The sequence below is a fragment of the Hyaena hyaena genome, unplaced genomic scaffold (assembly GCF_003009895.1).
Source record: "Hyaena hyaena isolate Hyena2069 unplaced genomic scaffold, ASM300989v1 scaffold_530, whole genome shotgun sequence".
NCBI classification, from domain to species: domain Eukaryota; kingdom Metazoa; phylum Chordata; class Mammalia; order Carnivora; family Hyaenidae; genus Hyaena; species Hyaena hyaena.
This window is the reverse complement of record NW_024081163.1, coordinates 388,106-407,447: the sequence shown is the minus strand read 5'-3', so window position 1 is coordinate 407,447 and position 19,342 is coordinate 388,106. Positions and strand designations below refer to the sequence as shown.

Genomic DNA, 19,342 nt, shown 5'->3' with positions numbered 1-19,342 from the left:
TCATGCAGTTAGTATTACAGAATCAATCCCAAGTCCAGGGTAGATGGTTACAAAGGCTGACTTTTACATCCAGCCTCATGTTTGATCCTCGAAACAAACAGCTTCCAGTATATAGAGGAAGTAGGATTTCTAAGGAAATACAACCGAAACCTCCCTTTTGGTCTTTTTTTAAAGGCCGGTTTGTTAAAAGACTTTGCTACTTGAGGTAACTTCCAGGAGAATTTAGTTATTTTGCAACATCATAATTTAAACTTTTTTTTTTCATTTTTCTGTAAGGTAGAGAGGCATTATTATAGCAATTGTGGTTAAAACTGTGGGTTTCTGGGGAGGGGGGCACCTGGGTAGCTTAGTCAGTTGAGCATCCAACTCTTGGTTTTGGCTCATGTCATGATCACATGGTTCATGGGTTCGGGCTCTGCATCGGGCTCCATGCTGACAGTTGCAAAGCCTGCTTGGGATTCTCTCTCTCCCCTTTCTGCTCCTCCCCTGCTCGCTCACACACACACACACACACACACACACACACACACACACTCTCTCTCTCTCTCTCTCTCTCTCTCTCTCTCTGTTTCAAAATAGATAAATAAATACTTTTAAAAAACCTAAATCTGGAATCAGACCACCTGGTTTCAAATCCTATTTCTACTGTTAATCTCAGTATGTTTCAATTTCCTTATCTCAAAACAGAGATCACAGTATATACTTCATACAATTATTTTGGAATTTGAATCAGAAAATCCATGTAAAGGGCCTAGCTTAATGCCTAACGTGGTAATGTCTCAATAGATATCCACTATTATATGATTATTGCATCAGATTTTTTTATCTAAATATAGGATATTTGTTATTTTGAATTATTATCCGAAACAGGCAAAATATTCAGTTTTCTAGAACCCTTGCCTCTTTCCTATAAGAATTTTTTATTGGGATGTCCTCAAACACAGGTGGCCTAATTCCAGCATCTAGCGAGTTTCATTCCCTTTGGCCCTTCAGTATTTGCAACTCTTCATATCTAGAATCAGTGCAATTATAATAGGAAGTCAAGCAAAACATTTTTTTGCATAAAGAGAGGAAGGCAGAATGTGAAATGGCGTTGACATCTGTGCTTCTGCCCTGGGCCAAAAGCAGAATCGTAATTTGCTGCTGATTCGGCATCCCATCTGGTGCCTTCTCCTGTGCTTAAGCCCTTCTTCCTTTTTCTTCCCCTCAGAGCCCCAGGGATGATGATGTCAGGGAAGGATTGGGATTGTAATACGTCTGAAGAAGGAAACAGAAGAGGGGTTCAGGGAAAGACAACAGAATGATAACCCCCATTGTGCAGATGAGCAGGTTGATTTAATGCTGAGTCTTCTCTGCTGGTGTTAGTTTTACACAAGTTCTGTGGACAGTGTGAAAAGTAGAAAGTATCAGCCTGTTCTAGTGAATTCCTCTCTTTCTAATCAAGACCTTTTCTGACATCTGATTCAACAATTTACTAAACTTTACTTGAAAAAAAATTTTTTTTAACTCTTAGCCAAACCCTCATAATAAGTCATTTATTTTTACAAGGAATGCTTTAACTTCTGAGTATATTCTTTATCCAGGAAGCTATACCTTCATTTAAGTCACTTCACTTACCAACTTATACATACTTCTGACTCCTCCTGAAGTGGCTTTTGTTTTAACCTCTTCTTCCCTGAGAGGTACAACTAGGCTTTCTACAACACAGTTATCTTAGAATCACATATTTAAAGTTCAGAACACAAAATATAACACACATGCAAAGGGTATCTGTCTGCAATGTTGTAATTTACCTCTTTGATTTTGATTAAAACTTGAATAGTTAAAGGGGCACCTGCATGGCTCAGTTGTTTGAGCATCTGACTTTGGCTCCCTCCAGTCATGGTCTCAAGGTTGGTAAGTCCCACACTGGGCTCTGTGCTAACATCTTGGAGCCTGGAGCCTGCTTCAGATTCTGTCTCTCTTTCTATCTGTCCCTCCCCCTCCCACACTCTATCTCTCTCTCTCTCTCAAAAATAAGCATTAAAAAATTTTTTTTAACTTTGATAGTTAAACAAGAGAGTGATGAGTGTTTTAAAAGGCATGTTTTGAATAAACAAAACAAAGCACATGAAATAGAGAAGTGGCGAGAAACTATCTTGAATCTATTTTAATGGAAAATTTTTTTCAATATTTTTACTTACAAAGCTTAAGGCTTGTTTTAACTCAGACTGATTTTTTTTCATAGACGATTTCCTGATGATTGTTCCAAGTTTGTCTGTGATTTAATAGAATGAAATATTACTTTAACATAGAGTACTTGGGGGTTATTTTTTAGGCTGCTTTTCATTCAGTGCTCTAAAAAAAAACACCTTTATGTTTACTTTCTAGACTGATTTTGCTCGATTTAGTGGAACAAATGTGGAAACTGACTTTGTAGAGGTGCCATCACAAATGCTTGAGAATTGGGTATGGGACATCGATTCCCTCCGAAGATTGTCAAAACATTATAAAGATGGAAGCCCTATTATGGATGATCTGCTTGAAAAACTTGTTGCTTCCAGACTGGTCAACACAGGTATGACTTGAAATTTTAGAAAAGGAAAATACATTAGAATTGCTTTAGTAGGGAATGTCTGACTTCTTCTATAGAACCTACTTCCCCTGTAATCATCCCCTCAGAGTGCTCATGTGGGGAGGGGAGACCGCTAAATATCCCGGGAATGGTCCAAGAAAAAAAAATACATCTCCTTTTAAATCTTAAATGAGGTATCTTGCTCCCATTTTGTAATATGTACTATAGGCATCAGTTTTTTAAATCTTTCGTCTTATGATATTAGAACATGTAGTTCTGTCTTCTCCAAAACATGCCCAAATATTCTTATCCTATTAGGTCTTCTGACCTTACGCCAGATTGTTTTGAGCAAAGTTGATCAGTCTCTCCATACCAACACGTCGCTGGATGCTGCAAGTGAATATGCCAAGTATTGCACAGAGATTTTAGGTGTCGCTGCGACTCCAGGTGTGTAAGCACTGTGACTTGAATTCTTTTTTTCCTGTGAAGCGCAGGGTACCCTCCTAACACTGTCAGGGAACAGAGTTTTTCAGGCAACTTACCTAATATATATTTGCTTCTGATTTTTTCTAATCAGGCCATGACTTTCTGATAAGCTTACTATGTCCATATGACTTATCCTGTCCAAATGTGTTTAAAGGAAAGGTGGCTCCAGCTTTGCAGCATTTTAGTGTAATCAGGCATGAGCAATTGGCCTCCACCCCAGAGCAGAGAAAGCCATGCACATTTGGCAACACCCACCTGGCTCCTCCCTCCATATGTGTGCCCTGACTTCCCAGTGATTTTACTGAGAAATTAGCCAATGGGGCAATTTTGGAGAGAGGCACAAACTTCTACCTTGTTTCTGATTTTGGTTCTGATATCACTTAAGGCATTTTAACTAGCTTTTTCTAACCCAGTATTTATGAGATTCGTGTGGGTAGGTGGGCAGGTGCACACGTGCACTGTGTTTACATTTGTATTTATGTATTTTAAGCCAACATGTAGTTGTTCAAGTAGACATAGTTGGCAAGGTGACTTTTTTCCACCAAGGAAGTTGTTATTTAAATGAACCTGTCACATTGATAGTGATAATAAAGGCCAGAAGAGTCCAATTGAGGTCAATCCAGTCTCCTCACCTTTGTGATCTGTTTATAGTAGACCATACAACAACTTTGTGCCCGAGACCACTTTGACAAAATCCTTTTTCTTTTTTTTTTTTAAGTCAGTTTATTTATTTTGAGAGAGAGTCGGGGAGGGACAGAGACCGAGGGAAAGAGAGAATCCCAAGCAGTCTCTGTGATGTCAAAGTCCAAGATGTGGGGCTCCATCTCACAAATGGCGAGATCATGACCTAAATCAAGAGTCAGATGCTTAAACTGACGGAGCCACCAAGCACCTTGAAAACCTCCTTTTTAAAAGTAGCCCTAGAGGTAGACTGAGTTGGTAAAATCTTTTTAGCTTTTTAAATAAAGTCTTCTTCTTCAGTAAGTGCCATTCTGACACATTTTAGATATAAGACCGTGTGACAAGGAGTAGGCTTACTATTAGAGTATCTGTAAGACACAGGTGTCTAAGAAAGGACTGAGTAGTTCTGAAATACTGAGCTACCTGATGGGTGTGGACAAAGCCTCTGAAACTATTGTTAGACATTCCAGAGCTTAGGGCTGAAACCAGCTCTGAGGTTGAGTCATCATAGCCGAGAAGTTTGTAAACATCTTGGCCAGGGGCACATGTAAACCCAGGGAATACGACAGGTGAGATACTGCTTGTGTCACTCTCCAGTCTCTAGACTCTCCATAGGGAAACCTTAGCTAGCTGATAACCTGATAATTAACATTGGCTATCACATTGATTGAAATGTATCTTTCTTTAAAGGCACAAATATGCCAGCTACTTTTGGACATTTGGCAGGGGGATATGATGGCCAATATTATGGATATCTTTGGAGTGAAGTATTTTCCATGGATATGTTTTACAGCTGTTTTAAAAAAGAAGGGATAATGAATCCAGAGGTATCGTATTTTCTTTTCTCCTTTTGTTAATTTTGCAATTCCTGGTGTAAAATATGTATTACATCTAGATTTTAGAGTAAGAGATTTGGTTAACAGCTTTTAACTTGAAAATCTTGTATCTTCTCAAATCATACATCATTAAGTTGCAGTGCACAGGTGATTAATTCTGTAAGTCAAAAAAAACCTACTACATTTTCTTGCTTATTAACATTCCAAAATATTGCATAATTAAAATTCAAAGCTTTGTTTATGCATTTGAGAATTTATAGCTGCTAGTTTTGACATGTGCCATACAATGCTTTAGTTTTATAGGAGGTTGGGAAAGAAAGGTATATTCTTTCCTGATGTGAATGATCTAGGTATGTTTTCACATTCTCTACACAGTTTCTTTATACATTTTCTATGGGAGGTACACTTTCTCTGTGGCTGGCATGCCCCACCTACTACATAGTTTGTAACTGAAGTGCCTGTAAGTAATTTAAGCTGCTTCATTAACCTGAGTGATTCCTTTCTGTGTACGGTGAATTGATTGCCAGGTGGCTACCAGCCAAACCTTCTTTGAGTTATAGTCCCCCAGCCTCCAATCTTGTTGAAGACTCAGCTGTCAGATTATTTCTTAGGCCTGATGCCTTTTTCAGTGTGCTTCTCATTCTGTTTGATCCAGAAATTAGAAGAGCAAGGATCAAAATCAGGTTCTCTGTGCTTTCAGCCAACCAGTTCATTCCCCCCAACTTTGTGTTTCTGGACGCATAGTACCTCACACATATATACTGAAATACATTGCTATAACTTAGACTGCCATCCCACCCTTCTTCCCAACCCCCTAAAAAAGAAACAAAAAAAAAAAAAAAAAAAAACCAACTACCTCCAGGGTACCTACATCATATACACTAGCCTTCCCAATCATTCCATCTACCCAGGCTGTTAGGTCACTGTAAGCCTCCTTCCATTCCCTGGCCAACCTCTTACAATGGTCATCCACTGACTGTTCTCGTATATATCTTGACTTCTGCATGACCCTTAGCTAGATACCAAGCCCTGGATTTCTTTACCATCTCACTTAGAGATGGTGGTGCCCTTGGGATTCAGAGCTTTCCAGTTAAGATTGTGTAACTCAGTTAACATGCCCCACTACAGAATCATGCTATCCAACCTGAGGTGGACACCAAGCTTCCTAGCTGTCCCGTTCTACTTCCCTTATTGAGATCCCATGAGTCTCCTACCACCTCTCTCCCCCCACTAAGAAAATTAAGGTCATCAAGACTAAGTATTTCATCTTTTTTTTCTCTTTCTATACTTATCTTCTTTCCCTCTGTCTCAGAGACATCTTTAATACCAAGCCTTACTAGTTTGCCATCTTGGCAGAAACTTGCTACTGCCTCTGGTAACCCTGTTGATACTATTCTGTTCTCCTTCCTTTCACAGCCTAATTTCTTGGTGTAAGAAACTATCTATGCAAACCTCTATTTTGTGTCCACCAACAGACCTGGAAAATTACTCTCCTTCCAGAGTTACCACTGATGACCCAATCGCCAACTTCCAGAGCCCCCCACCAGCCCCCTTTTGTTACTTACTGTTTCTTGCTATTCTTCTCCTTGTTCAGAGTCCTTAGCTTAGCCATCACATTTCTTCCTTAGTTCCCAGAATTCGATGTGAGAGCAGATTTGTGTGCTTCCAAAGGTGTTTGCACTTTCACAGATATGTTCATTCTATTTCTTCCGCCTAAAATGTGTGCCTTCCTTGTCTCTACCTCTTAAAAATCTTAACATTCTTTTAAGTTTGTTTATTTATTTTGAGAGAGGTAGTGTGCACAGGCAGTGGGGCAGAGAGAAGGAGATGGAGAAACCCAAGCAGGCTCCATGCTGTCAGCACAGAGCCCCACATGGGGTTTGATCTAATGAACTGTGCTGATATCAAAAGTCAGATGCCTAACTTACTGAGCCACCCAGATACACCTTTAATCTGACCATTTTTAAAGGCCCTATTCACATGGCTGGCTACTCACTTATGAAATCTTCCAGATCATCTGACCCAAAAGTGGTATTTCCATTTTTTTGAAGAAAAGAATGGACCTGAGCCTTAGGGAAGCACTTCAACAAGCTTTTTCTTATGTCCAGAATATTTAATGTAACCCTAACGCAAAGTGAAAAAAAAAAATCAGGTTATAAAATATTTTGTACCATGTTTTATTTTAGAATACATGTTTAGAAAAAGAGTACATCAAAATGTCCATTCATAGCTTCGGGTGATAACTTCATGAGTTTTATTAAATATTTTTTCTGTGCTTTTTATGGAGTTTTCCTTATTTTTTACATAGAGCATGCGCTATTGCAGAAATTAGAAAACAGTGATTTAAAGAGACTCAGGTCCAGTTATATAAAGATGCAATTAAGACCTGTTACTGGCTCTTATTAGTTGGTGAGGCTTCCTGGCATAAGTGCCACAGTACCTTTTTCAGTTAAGCTTCCTCATTCGTCTCCTCTGTGCTTCCACTTACACAGCCACACCTCCAGTACCTCCACTGTTACCTCTTCTCTTCTATCTGTCAAGGTAACAGCCCAAATAGTGATCCCAGTGGACCCCAAGGAACTTGCAAGTCCAGCAGACGCAAGCGCTGCCATTATGCTTCTATGTACTTCCTCTTATTCTCAAGCTTCACAGCTGGGCAGGCAGCCAGACTACTTGTATTTTAGACCTCCTGGGGTGAACTTGGAGAATGCAAGATTCCCAACAACTTGGAGTTTTTGCCTTGTAATGTAAAACACAGTTTTCAGTTTCACTATAATTTCTGGGTTCAACATTGCAATATATTATTCATCTTACACCATTAAGCTAACTTTAATTCCTTCCTTTTTCTTTCCTATCAAGTATTCTGGGATATTACATCTTTTCTTGCTCCCTGTTGTCACAACAATAGTGAATCAGGCTCCAGTGATCAAGGAGAATCCCTTTATACCCCACCCTCACCCTCTTCACTGCAGTGGCAGATACTACAGCAACTTTTTAAATAGCCATTTTGTTCCTTCCTGCAGTGTACTGTTTGGGGGTTTTTTTCTTTATTTTTTTATTTTTACAAATGTTTTCTCTAAAGACCTGATTTACAAAATTCAAATACGCACTTATTAAAATGTAGTACTTTGAGACAGTTATCCTGTTCTATGAAAAGTATCTGGTCGTTATTATAGCTATGTTGTGATGAAGAGAAAGAATTTATTTATTTATTTATGTCTAATAATCTCTACACTCAACATGGGGTTCAAACTCAGAACCCCGAAATCAAGAGTCATATGCTTCTCCAACTGAGCCATCCAGGTGCCCCGAAAGAATTTTTATAGAAATAATGAATTAGGGGGGCGCCTGGGTGGCTTAGTCGGTTAAGCATCTGACTTTCGCTTAGGTCATGATCTCGCGGTTCGTGGGTTCGAGCCCCGCGTCGGGCTCTGTGCTGACTGCCAGCTCGGAGCCTGGAGCCTGTTTCAGTCTGTGACTCCCTCTCTCTCTGACCCTCCCCTGCTCACGCTCTCTCTCTCTCTCTCCCCTAGAAATAAATTAAAAAAAAAAAAAAAAAAGAAAGAAAGAATGAATTAGGTCTGAAGTCATGGGTATCAGAGCAATCACAATATATCATGCAGACTGTGTTGTCTCAAGGCTTTCTCCCCCCCTACTATGTTTTTCCCTTATCACTAAAATTCTGCTATATTTTCCAGAATTACCAAGTTTTCAGTAGATAGGGACCAGTTATTATTGCCCAGCACAGTGAGGTAAAAAGACTCTTTCCTAAAACCATTGTGAAAATTCTGTATTAGCAAGGATAAATAATAGGCTCTAGAAACTTTCAGTAATAAACCACAACAAAAGCAAGCAAATAAAAGGACACCTTGAAAGGGAGGATTAGAGTGTCTTAAATTTCTTAATAAGCATCACAATTGAGTACATATTGGTGCCATTATATCGATGTAAAGTTGACACCTTTTTTTTTTTCAATGAAAGTATAGTTGACACATCATATTGCATTAGTTTCACCTAGTATGTGTTTGAATCATTTTGAGAAGATAACTGGATGACGCTTCAAGGAATCAGTGCCTGCTATTCTTAGTCCCCAAACTCTGTAAAGAGGCTGGGGACTGAAAGATCACATACTGTTGACATTATTGGCCCTGGTCATTGGTATCAACAAAGGAACATTTCCAACCTGTTGCCATCCTGCGGAGCTCAGGATCTGCTTTGAGAAACATTCCAGATCTTAGCAAGCAGAACTATAAAAAGTGCACTACTTACTGGGAAAACAATAATAGGAAGGGTCAAACATAAACCTAGTCTTTTTTTTTTCTTAAGTAGTCTATACCCATTGTGGGGCTCGAACTCACAACCCGAAGATCAAGAGTCAGATGCCCTACCAACTGAGCCACCCAGGCACTCCAGACCTGTAGTCTTCTGAATACCAAATGTAGCAATAGCATATTTTATGGTACAGTGGTTTTCATTTTGTTTTGAGGGCCTCTATCCAAGTGTTAGTATTGGACACTTACCTATAATAGCCAGAGTTTGCTACCTCTGGTTTTATTTGTGACTTCCTCTTTTCTTCATTGTGAAGAGTTGGACTGTCTTCATTATTTAAATTGCTTATTAAATATATTCTAAATTCCTTGTTTCTAGTAGAATATGGAGAAGTCTCATTATTTGACATATCTTTTCCTTCTCCAACTGATCTCTTAAATAACTATGGAAGGGAGCTGCTTGGGAATAATACTTTTCCAGCACTAGGAGCTCTTTAAAGATATCTGTAGCATCACCAAATGTAGTTTCAAAATCCAGCAGCTAATCATAGGGTTGGAAAAAATGGTGGCATTTTAACTGCAGCCATTTCTTTTTATAAGGCAACTTCATTGTGGGAAAATTTCCTAAGAGGTAATAGACATTGTGGATTCAAAGACAATTATATTATTAAGCTAGAATTATCTCCCTCCTCTTTTGCATTTAAAGAAATTGCTAACCTTTGTTTTCCTTCAGTGAAGAAAAAATAAAATGGAGTATCACAGCAGAATAGAATACCAAGAAAATCAAGACAGCCAAATGCAACTATTATATTTTAATCTGTAATGCCATAAGGAAGTAGCTAGATCTTTTTTACATGCAATAGCAGACACGGAAACATGACAAATTTTGGTTTAACGTGAAAAAGTTACTTCACAGAGAATGTGTACTCTACAGTTAAGTACTCCAGTGCTCTCCAAGCAGAATTCTAAGCCCAATTCCTGCTACAATGTGTTGCTAAGGGAGAATATGAAATTCCTTCTCCTGAAGGTTCTTACAAATGGATTAACTTCTGCTTCAGCTCTTCTGACCTACCACCACAAAGCTGATTTTTCTTACACTTCAGCCTTTTCTACCAGACTTAGATTTTGCCCGGACAACGGAAGGAAATGGAATTGATTTCCAACTTAACTTCTTGCATATTTACAAGACCAGACCTTCCAAGTCTTGAATCCCAACCAACTGGAAGCAGTTTTTCTTCCTTTGTATTCCTACAGCCCTTCTCTGTATTTCTTTTAGAACCCTAATAATCTGCTTTATAAATTGTATATTTCTTTATTTCACCTCCTAGATCATAAAGTTCTTATAATCAGAGCTGTTTTATTCATTTTTGTGTGTCTTCTGCTTCAAAACTGTTACATTTAACTGCAGTAGTTGTCTCCATCTGCTTCCCCCTGCCCCAGTACATAGTAAACTATTCTATAGTATTCCAGACTGTCCTTCTTCTTCTTTTTTTTTTTTCTGATCTCCCTCCCCATAAATAAAGATCTATCCTTCTATCCTCACAAATTGAAACTTTGCTCAAGGTTTCTAGAAGGTCTCTTGTAATCAAGCCGATTCCGACTCACTGTTCTCATTTTCATCTCCCTGACTACCAGCACCAGTCTTTCAGTCTCTTTGTTGTTGTCCAAGGTATTCTTTTTCCACCCACGATATCCCCACCCTCATAGGAAACAAATGGTGTGCTGTTGGGAAGGAGTTTCCTGATGGGCTGTGGAAGGAAAGGTTTCAGAGTCCACTTTTAAAGCTGACTAGTGAGCCTGTTGGGTGCCTGATCATCATCACCTGTTGTTGGGCAGACGCTCTTTGCCCTGACCCCCGCTACTCAGTGTAGAAAGGAGACAACTCTGGCTCTCCTCCCCAGAATCAGTCACAGCAGGAAGGCGGGAAGATTGGAAGGCAGTGGGAGCTTGCATGTGCTCCCTCAGAAATGCCAGAGACAGCAGGAGACCCAGTCTGGTGCCCATGTACATACTGTCATTACTGAGAGATGGTGGCATCCTTCGTTCAGGTCATTATGATTGCTCTTAAAATATTACCTCAAAGAAAGGGTACATGTTCTTAGGTAAGATGAGTGCCTTGTCTCACCTACCTAATATTCCTACTGAACTAGATAGTCTATTTCTTATTAATTATGGAGATGAAGTCTCTTGTACTTTTTTTTAGTTTTATTAGGAAACAGAAATAAATCTAAGGAGACGTCAAACCAGGAATGCATCTGTGTCCCTGCTCTGTACGTGAGACACTGATCGAAGGGCCAGTGTGAGAGGGACGGAAATGAGAGGAGGAGTGGATGACCACAAAGGGTTACTGAGTGCCCCCTAGATGGTGTGTTATACTACGGACAGGGCAGTGTACTGAAATCATCCCCAGGTCCCCATAAACTAGGTGAGGGAGGCATGTTCCTCTTTTACAGGAAAAGAAACCAAGGCCTGTGGTCACAGAGCTGAGGGTTAAGCCAAGATTCACACTTGGGCCTGACTCCAAGACTCCTGACCTTGCTTTAGAAAACATCACTGTTAGAGAGGACTTGCATAGTTGCCAAAAGATACACTCTAATCTTCCAGGATTAAAAACCACACAGGTGGGGCGCCTGGGTGGCTCAGTCAGTTAAGCGTCTAACTCTTGATTTTGGCTCAGGTCATGATCCCAGGGTTCATGGGTTCAAGTTCTACCGGCGGACTCTGTGCTGACAGTGGGGAACCTGCTTAGAATTCTCTCTCTCCCGTTCTCTCTGCTCCTCCCCCGCTCATTTTCTCTCTCCCTCTCTCTCTCTCTGCCCCTCCCTGGCTCTCTAAATTAATTAATTAATTAAAATTTTAAAAACCACACAGGTGACTGATGCTGATATGCCTTCATAGAATAGTTAGTAGAAACTCTTACTGTGTGCCAATCCTCCTGAAGGATTTTTTTTTTAATTTTTTTAATGTTTTATTTATTTGTGTGTGTGTGTGTGTGTGTGTGTGAGAGAGAGAGAGAGAGAGAGAGAGAGAGAGAGAATGAGAGAGAAAATGAGCAGGGGAGGGTCAGAGAGAGAAGGAGACACAGAATCTGAAGACAGGCTCCAGGCTTCTGAGCTGACAGTCAGCAAAGAGCCCGATGTGGGGCTCAAACCCACGGACCGTGAGATCATGACCTGAGCCGAAGTCAGACGCTTAACCTACTGAGCCACCCAGGCGCCCCGGGAAGGATTTTTTTTAACATAAAAAATTTCAGTGGTTGCCTTGGAGCTTCTTTTTCTGCTTTCCTCATAGTTCAAGTTTCTTTATTATATAAACAGTCTAGAACAACTTATAGCAAAGACTTCTTCCACCTGTGGCATATGTCTCCCAAACGATGTTCTCTCACCCAGAGAGCCCTGTACCTTCCTAAAACACAAAATTTCACTTAGCTTTTCTTTTTTTTAAGAAAAGCAAGGTCCTATTACCAAAATGACTCTTAAACTCTTCTGCAAACTTCATTGTGAAGGAAATGAAACTATTAAAAGACCATTGCTCTGTAATTCAGGAAATTGAATCAACTTGTTTGGAGCTGTAAGCAGGGTAGGACTGGAGTCAAGCTGTGCACTGCCCGGATCTCCAATGAAATCTAGCTCTAAGCCTTCATTACCAGGGTTTTCAGGAATTCGAATATCAGTAATCACAGGCCCTACCCTTTTTAGGAAAATCTATCCAAAACTTGTAAATAAGCCAGCAAGATTACTACATGCCTTTTCATTGTCATACTAGAACGTTGTCCAATAAGCCCTTCCAAAGATCACGCTGTTTTCTAGGCCCTACACCTGTTCACTGCGGTAGCTCCCTGTGGCTGCCAACCACCTGAAATGTGGCTGGCACAACTAAAGAATTGTGCTAGAAAAGTAAAAAACACACTAGATCTTGATGACTTACAATAGAAAGTAAATCTTAGTCATTTTTATATCGCTATATGCTGAAATAACATAGATACACTGGTTAAAATAATCTTATTAAAATTAAAAATTAATTTCACCATTTGAATGGTCTTTTTTTTTTTAATTTATTTATAGGAGAGAGAGAGAGACAGCGTGAACAGGGGAGGGTTAGAGAGAGAGGGAGACACAGACTCTGAAATAGGCTCCAGGCTCTGAGCTGGCAGTCAGCACAGAGCCTGAAGCGGGGCTCAAACCCACGAACCCCGAGATCATGACCCAAGCGAAAGTCGGACGCTCAACCGACTAAGCCACCCAGGCGCCCCTTGAATGGTCTTTTTTTACTTTATAAAATGTGATGACTAGAAAATTTAAAGTTATCTATGAGTCTTATATTCCTGTTGGACTTTGCTGCCCTAGAATTTACAAGAATGTAACTGACTGTTGACTCCTAATCACAGCCTAGACTATGAAGTTTGATGTTAGCCTGTCAGGATTAATACTGCAGATGATTTCTGTTAATAACAAAAAGATAAACCTCCAAATTTTTATTTTATGATGCTATATGGCATAAAATACTTTTGTATCTAACTTGGTAAACTTCATCCATGTTTTATTTTCCTCAACAGTTTGACTAGACTTATCTCGGATGGTTGTACCAAATAGAGTTATTGTTATAAGTCAGAAGTTACTTTTGTCTCTGAAAATTCTCTAGCTGTTCTTGTCAAAAAGACTTAGTCATATTAATCAAATGATATAATGGATATAAATTTCAAAGTGTTACTCTGTGAACTATTTATTTATATGTATATTTGGAATTATGCTTCCCTGAATTGTCTTGCTTTGTATCCCTAAAAGGTTGATGAAAAGGAAGCGAAAATAATGAATAACACTGATGTTGAATTACAGGTGTTTTCTTTTACTTGATTTGCTGCTGTGTTTGTATAAATAAAGGCAGAGTAACTGCAATGTGTTTCAAGATTGCAGATCTCCTCCCCAAAGAAAACTTTCCAAAAGTCCTTAATCCTGGCTTTGGACGCACAGAAATATCTTAACCTACACCTGGGACATGTGCTCTTGTCCCACTGCTGTCCTTAAGGATGAGGCATTTTCTATAAACCCCTTGTAAAAATATAGCAGACCCATTTTGGCAGTACACAAATCCCCTGTCTGTGGCCTTCTTGAACACTTGCTTTGCTAACTCTTCTAAAATAGCGTTTGAGATGGGCTACCTAATAGGAGTCTATTATACATTCTGTTGGCTATTTTTTATTTGTTTGCTCACTGTTGAGACTCTAAGGAGACAAAACAGTAATAAAGGGGAACGTAGAAGATTGGGGGCTTAAGCTTTAGCTACCAAAATAATTCAGTACTACAGTGCTGTAGTCTAGGCAAAAGAGAATGTCCAGATAGAGTAAAGTTAAAGTCCCCTTTTCTTCACCCTTCCTCCTCTTTCTTTTGCATCTACAGATTTGGAAAATTGCTTTAACAATGAATTATTAGGCGTGATGTTTTATTTTATTAGGTTGGAATGAAATACAGAAACCTAATCCTGAAACCTGGGGGATCTCTGGACGGCATGGACATGCTCCAGAATTTCTTGAAACGTGAGCCAAACCAAAAAGCGTTCCTAATGAGTAGAGGCCTACCTGCTCCGTGAACTGGGAATCTTTGGTAGCGGTACATGTCTGCAGGACAAGTCGACATCACCATGTGTTACTGGAAACTGAAGGGAGTTTTGCAAATGAAAGTTTAGATTTCTATTGACTGTCTTTTGTTTTTCACTTTGAAAAATTACACAGATGTAAATGGAATTATAAATACCATGACCTAAGAAAAGACCCATCAGAAAATAATTGTACTATAAAATTTCATAAAAATGGATTTGATTTCTTTTTATAAAAGTTTCCTATGAATGTAATTTGATTTTTTACTATTGTAATCTAGATAATATAATGTAAGAGGGCTAAGAATTTTTAAATTGAATCATACACATTATATAGTTTGATCTTTCTTTATATCTTGAAGTTTTGTACTTGGAATTTCTGAACTGATAAATGAAGCATCACATTCCTCTGGTAAATATTTTCTTGGAGGCCTGCGTCACCTTTGACCCTCTGTCTCACGGTAACACATGACCTCTTTGCCCACATACCTAAGGGCCAGGGGAATATGCCTCAAAAATGCGTTTATCTTTGGATTTCAGGCCTCATGATTTCCACCTTTTTGCCACACTTAAATTATGTTCCACCATTGGGATTTGTCTTTTCTAAAGTCCTGTCAGAGAGTACCAAAAAAAGTAAGAGTTTTAACTGAACTGGCCTGATGTATATTGCTTTTGTGTCTTGCGTTAGAGGATTTTGGATCTTGTATCAGAAGTTCATTTCCACCACAACGTACAAGATTGTAAGTCCTTCGGCGTATTTGCCAGTTGGAACACTAAAGCAAGCCCAAGGATATGTTTCTCTTCTCTTGTTTATGATAAGTGGTACAGACTTTGCCTCCTTTATTGCCATCTCACCCGAAGTGGCAGATACACATATCACCAATGGCAGTTTAGGGAAGAGAGCTGAAGGTGGTGTAGTGCGGAAGAAGTTCAGAAACTCTGAAGAGGAGTGGGTTCTGGAAAGAAGTGTTTGAGGACAGCCGCTCCAAAGTGTTACATGTGCTTAACCTCAACCACAGGGAGGAGGATTTCATAACCTATCTTGTGTGGTGTTTTTTATTTTAAGTGAACCTTTGGATTTCTCTTTAACTTTCATTACTGAGTCTAAACTATACTTCTACAGCAGACCAGTAAACTCACAGGACTTACTTTTCCCTAGGAGTCTATTCAGTAAGGAAACCAAAGCCAGATAATAAAAATATTTTAATTAAAAAATCCCAACTTTAAATGTACTCTAATAGGTCTTCCACTTGGTTCCCACTGTGTATCTGAAGTCTGACTTTGCTGGCGAGGGACAAAATTAGACACATGGACTTTGTGCTAAATAAAAATATACATATGTTATGCTGCATAATAAAATTATAGACAGTGGGAAAAATTAAGAGCTCTAACAACACAGAAGAAAATTCCAGGATTATTATTGCCAAGCAAATTATGTTAAAAATGCACATGAAATGCTACCCTCCCTTCTGAAATAATCGCCTGGCCCTTCTCTCCCCGAAAGTAGTTTTTTTGTTCTTAGGAACCTGTGGTACTCTTCCCATATCTTTTTTTTTTTTTTTTCCTTCCAGAGTGTTTTGTTTTCCAGTTTCGGACAAAAACTCTCTTCAGCTTTTTCTCTTGCCTTTCTGTGTCTCCTTAACAATAACTTTATCATTTTAAATCTTAACTTACTTCACATGGAAAAACTAATACTTGGTGTGAAACAGGTTGCACACAATAAAGTTGCGTTATTATTGATGAGAATGAACTCACATTTCTTTCATAATTTAATGTTAAAACTGAAATGCCTAAGAAAACAAAAGTGCTCTGATGTTCTTTTTATTTAGAGTCCATATCTGACATTTAAAATCTACCAAAGCATGGCAACAAATTGAAGTATTTATTCTTTAGAATAATTCAAAACTACAGATTAATTTTTTTACTTTCTATAATTTATTTTTTATAATTTTCATCCAAGTTAGTTAGCACTTGGTGCAACAATGATTTCAGGAGTAGATTCCTTAAGCCCCTTACCCATTAGCCCCTCCCCCCTCCCTCAACCCCTCCAGCAACCCTCAGTTTCTTCTCTCTATTTAAGAGTCTCTTATGTTTTGTCCCCCTCCTTGTTTTTATATTATTTTTGCTTCCCTTCCCTTATGTTCATCTGTTTTGTATCTTAAAATCCTCATATGAGTGAAGTCTTACGATTTTGTCTTTCTCTGACTAATTTTGCTTAGTATAATACCCTCTAGTTCCATCCACATAGTTGCAACCTCTAAAGACTAATTTTTGAAAGCCTTTTTGAATTATCAACCTTTTCTTTTTTCTTCCCTTTTTTTTTTTTTTTTCTGATCAGAGCATAGAGTGTTGGTAAGGTTCTGAATGGTGGATAACTATAAAAATTGTAATTAGCCAACCTACACTTCAGGTTTGTGAGCTGAGCAACGCATAATAAGGTCTGTCTTGATTATTGATCCAGGATATTTAGGTCTGTTTTGAGTTACTACAGCCAAGAGGAAAAAAGCCATGATGTTTTGCCACCTAATGTAGATTTTTTTCCCTTTAGTACAAATGCTACACATTACCTAAAATGAATAACTAAAAATACCTGAGCTATTTACATGAGAATCTTGCTTTCCTAAATCTAATAAGATGAAAGGTGGATATCTGTAGCTCTGTAGACTTTACAAACTGTATTGTGTAAAAGACCAAAATAGAGAAAATATTTTTTTAATTTTTAAATGATAAGAGTTTATACTTGTACTTCCCTTAAGTAAAAGGAAACAACTTGTTTCCCATTTTGCCTTTAGCCTTTGTATATGAATTAATGTTTATAACAATCCTGCCTGCTCAATGGATCATCTGGTTTGTTTATGGCGATTATTCATTTTTTCCTCTGCTTTCATGTACAGGAAGAATTTTTCATGCTCTGAGGGAATTGAATTAAAACACTAATCCCCCAAATTAGGTTTAGACATGGTTAACTGAGCTCCTAAAAGTGTAAAAAGAGAAACCCTATATCATCTGAATAGATGAAGTGACCAAGGCTTCCTTCTTCTCTCACTACAACATTATTACAGTTACAGATCTCACATCTGAAATTGGGTAGCTCCTCAAAATTGATTATGCCTTCCCTTATGAATGTTTGATGAGAATAAAAGGGAAAAAATACATGCTTTTATTTTTCTTTGAAAAGGAGTCAATGTGCAGAGTTCATTTGTCTTTAATGGAGAAACTTGTACCAGAAACAGAGCCTCCTAAGTGATTAATCTAGCCCCAACTATATCAAGGCAAAAGGTAAAGCTTAGAAAATTTAAATGCTAGATCAGTGTAGCCTTTTCTAACACACCCACAATAGTGCTATACATGGAGACTTGGAAAAAAATCTTGAAAAACTGGGGCAGTGAACAGAACCTCACACATATCTCTCTTCAGTGAGTGATTCTTGAGCTTTTATTTGATTGAATTTACCTCATAGTTGCCTTTCCTAATAAAATATAGATCCAGTCCATCTGGGCCATCAAGTATGTACAAGAAAAGGTAAATGGTGAATATGACACAGGCTCTCTTGTTTCTGCTCCTATGACCTGGCACGCATTCTAGCTGCCTATTTCATAGAGCTTGGAGGCTCACCTAAAATTTTACTGCAGTGACAAAATGTCCCTAGCATCTGTTGTTGGAGAAACTATATGGCTTACACTGGTTTAAAGGTACCGTATTCACTGAATCTGACAAGAAACCTGTCATCTCTCTTGAAATCTTTGTGGTTCAGATGGCTAATCATTAGCGAGGTGGATTCCTAGCAATTGAAACAACCTAAGAGAGCTGAGTAATGATTCACATTAAACCAAAGAAAATTTCCAATCCTTTGGATGAAGGCACAAGAAATCCTACAGAAGGTATTATCATACTTATAGATAACAGAACCGCAGTGGTTAAATATGTTATCATTAAGGTTTAAAATTATTTCCATGCTGAAGCAAATTTAAGACAAAATTAGACACATTCCATTGCTAAGGTAAACCGAGGGGAAACTTGACTTGATGGTACTCAGGAAAAAAAGACATGACAGTTTTATTTGACCAAATTCCAGTATAAGTGCACGATACAGCACACCTGGGAGAGGAACAGAGGTAAGAATAAAAGCCTCTAAGAGTGTGTTGATGGAAGGTTGTGTCCAGATCAAAAGAATTCCTCTGGACTCAGATGTGCTAAGATCATTCACAGCTAGAATATCATGTTCTGTTCTAGGTGTCACATTTTAAGCAGACTTTGACCAAGTATTACAGTGTTTGAAAGAGTAGGAACAGGAAGGTGGTGACTGTGAAAATACTTCTCAAGAGGAATACATTGAAGAAAGGGAATTTCAGCCTGAAGATGAATCCAACAACACAAATGAAAGCTGTGTTCAAATACTTAAGGTATGGCAGAAAGGATAGGGTTATTCTACATCTCCGGAAGCCAAAGCTTAGAAAAATGGTTGGAAAATATAAAGAGGTTTTAGTCCAAGGTGAGGAAGCTGTTTCTAAGAATTATTGTTGACTGCAAATATATTCTGCTGCTGTTAATGAAGATTCAAGCAAAGCTTATGTTACAATGTTACAGAGTGCATTCCTCCTTTGAGTAGGCTTTCATACCAAATCAGCTTTGAGGTCTCCCCAAAGTTTAAGATGCAACAAATATATAATCTTCATCAGAAAAACATTACTCAGGTGAAAGAAACGTTTACACGCTGGATCTTAGAAATGGCATGTAGATGATTGCAGCTGCCCATACGGCAGATGTCTAGTTTAAGCATTTATAGTTTGTGTTGCCTTACTCCTTTTCTGTAGTCAGTGCTTATCCAGAGGTTATTATCAGACTCTTTATGGCTAATCTGGTAACAGGATGAGAGGTCAGTTGTATATGACCATAATAAAGCCAAGAATTCTTGCCCTTGCATT

The 19,342-nt window shown here is 38.6% G+C and overlaps 1 protein-coding gene across 1 annotated transcript in view; it reads left to right on the top strand.

Annotated features, from left to right (window-relative positions):
• NLN (neurolysin) overlaps positions 1-16,154 on the top strand; it is a 103,317-nt gene extending 87,163 nt beyond the window's left edge. The window contains exons 10-13 of the mRNA XM_039255535.1: positions 2,371-2,557; positions 2,873-3,001; positions 4,412-4,548; positions 14,277-16,154. Of these exons, the coding sequence (XP_039111466.1) occupies positions 2,371-2,557; positions 2,873-3,001; positions 4,412-4,548; positions 14,277-14,411 (588 nt within the window). The 3' untranslated portion in view covers positions 14,412-16,154. The remainder of the gene's footprint in view (positions 1-2,370; positions 2,558-2,872; positions 3,002-4,411; positions 4,549-14,276) is intronic.
• The last annotated feature ends 3,188 nt before the right edge of the window (positions 16,155-19,342 follow it).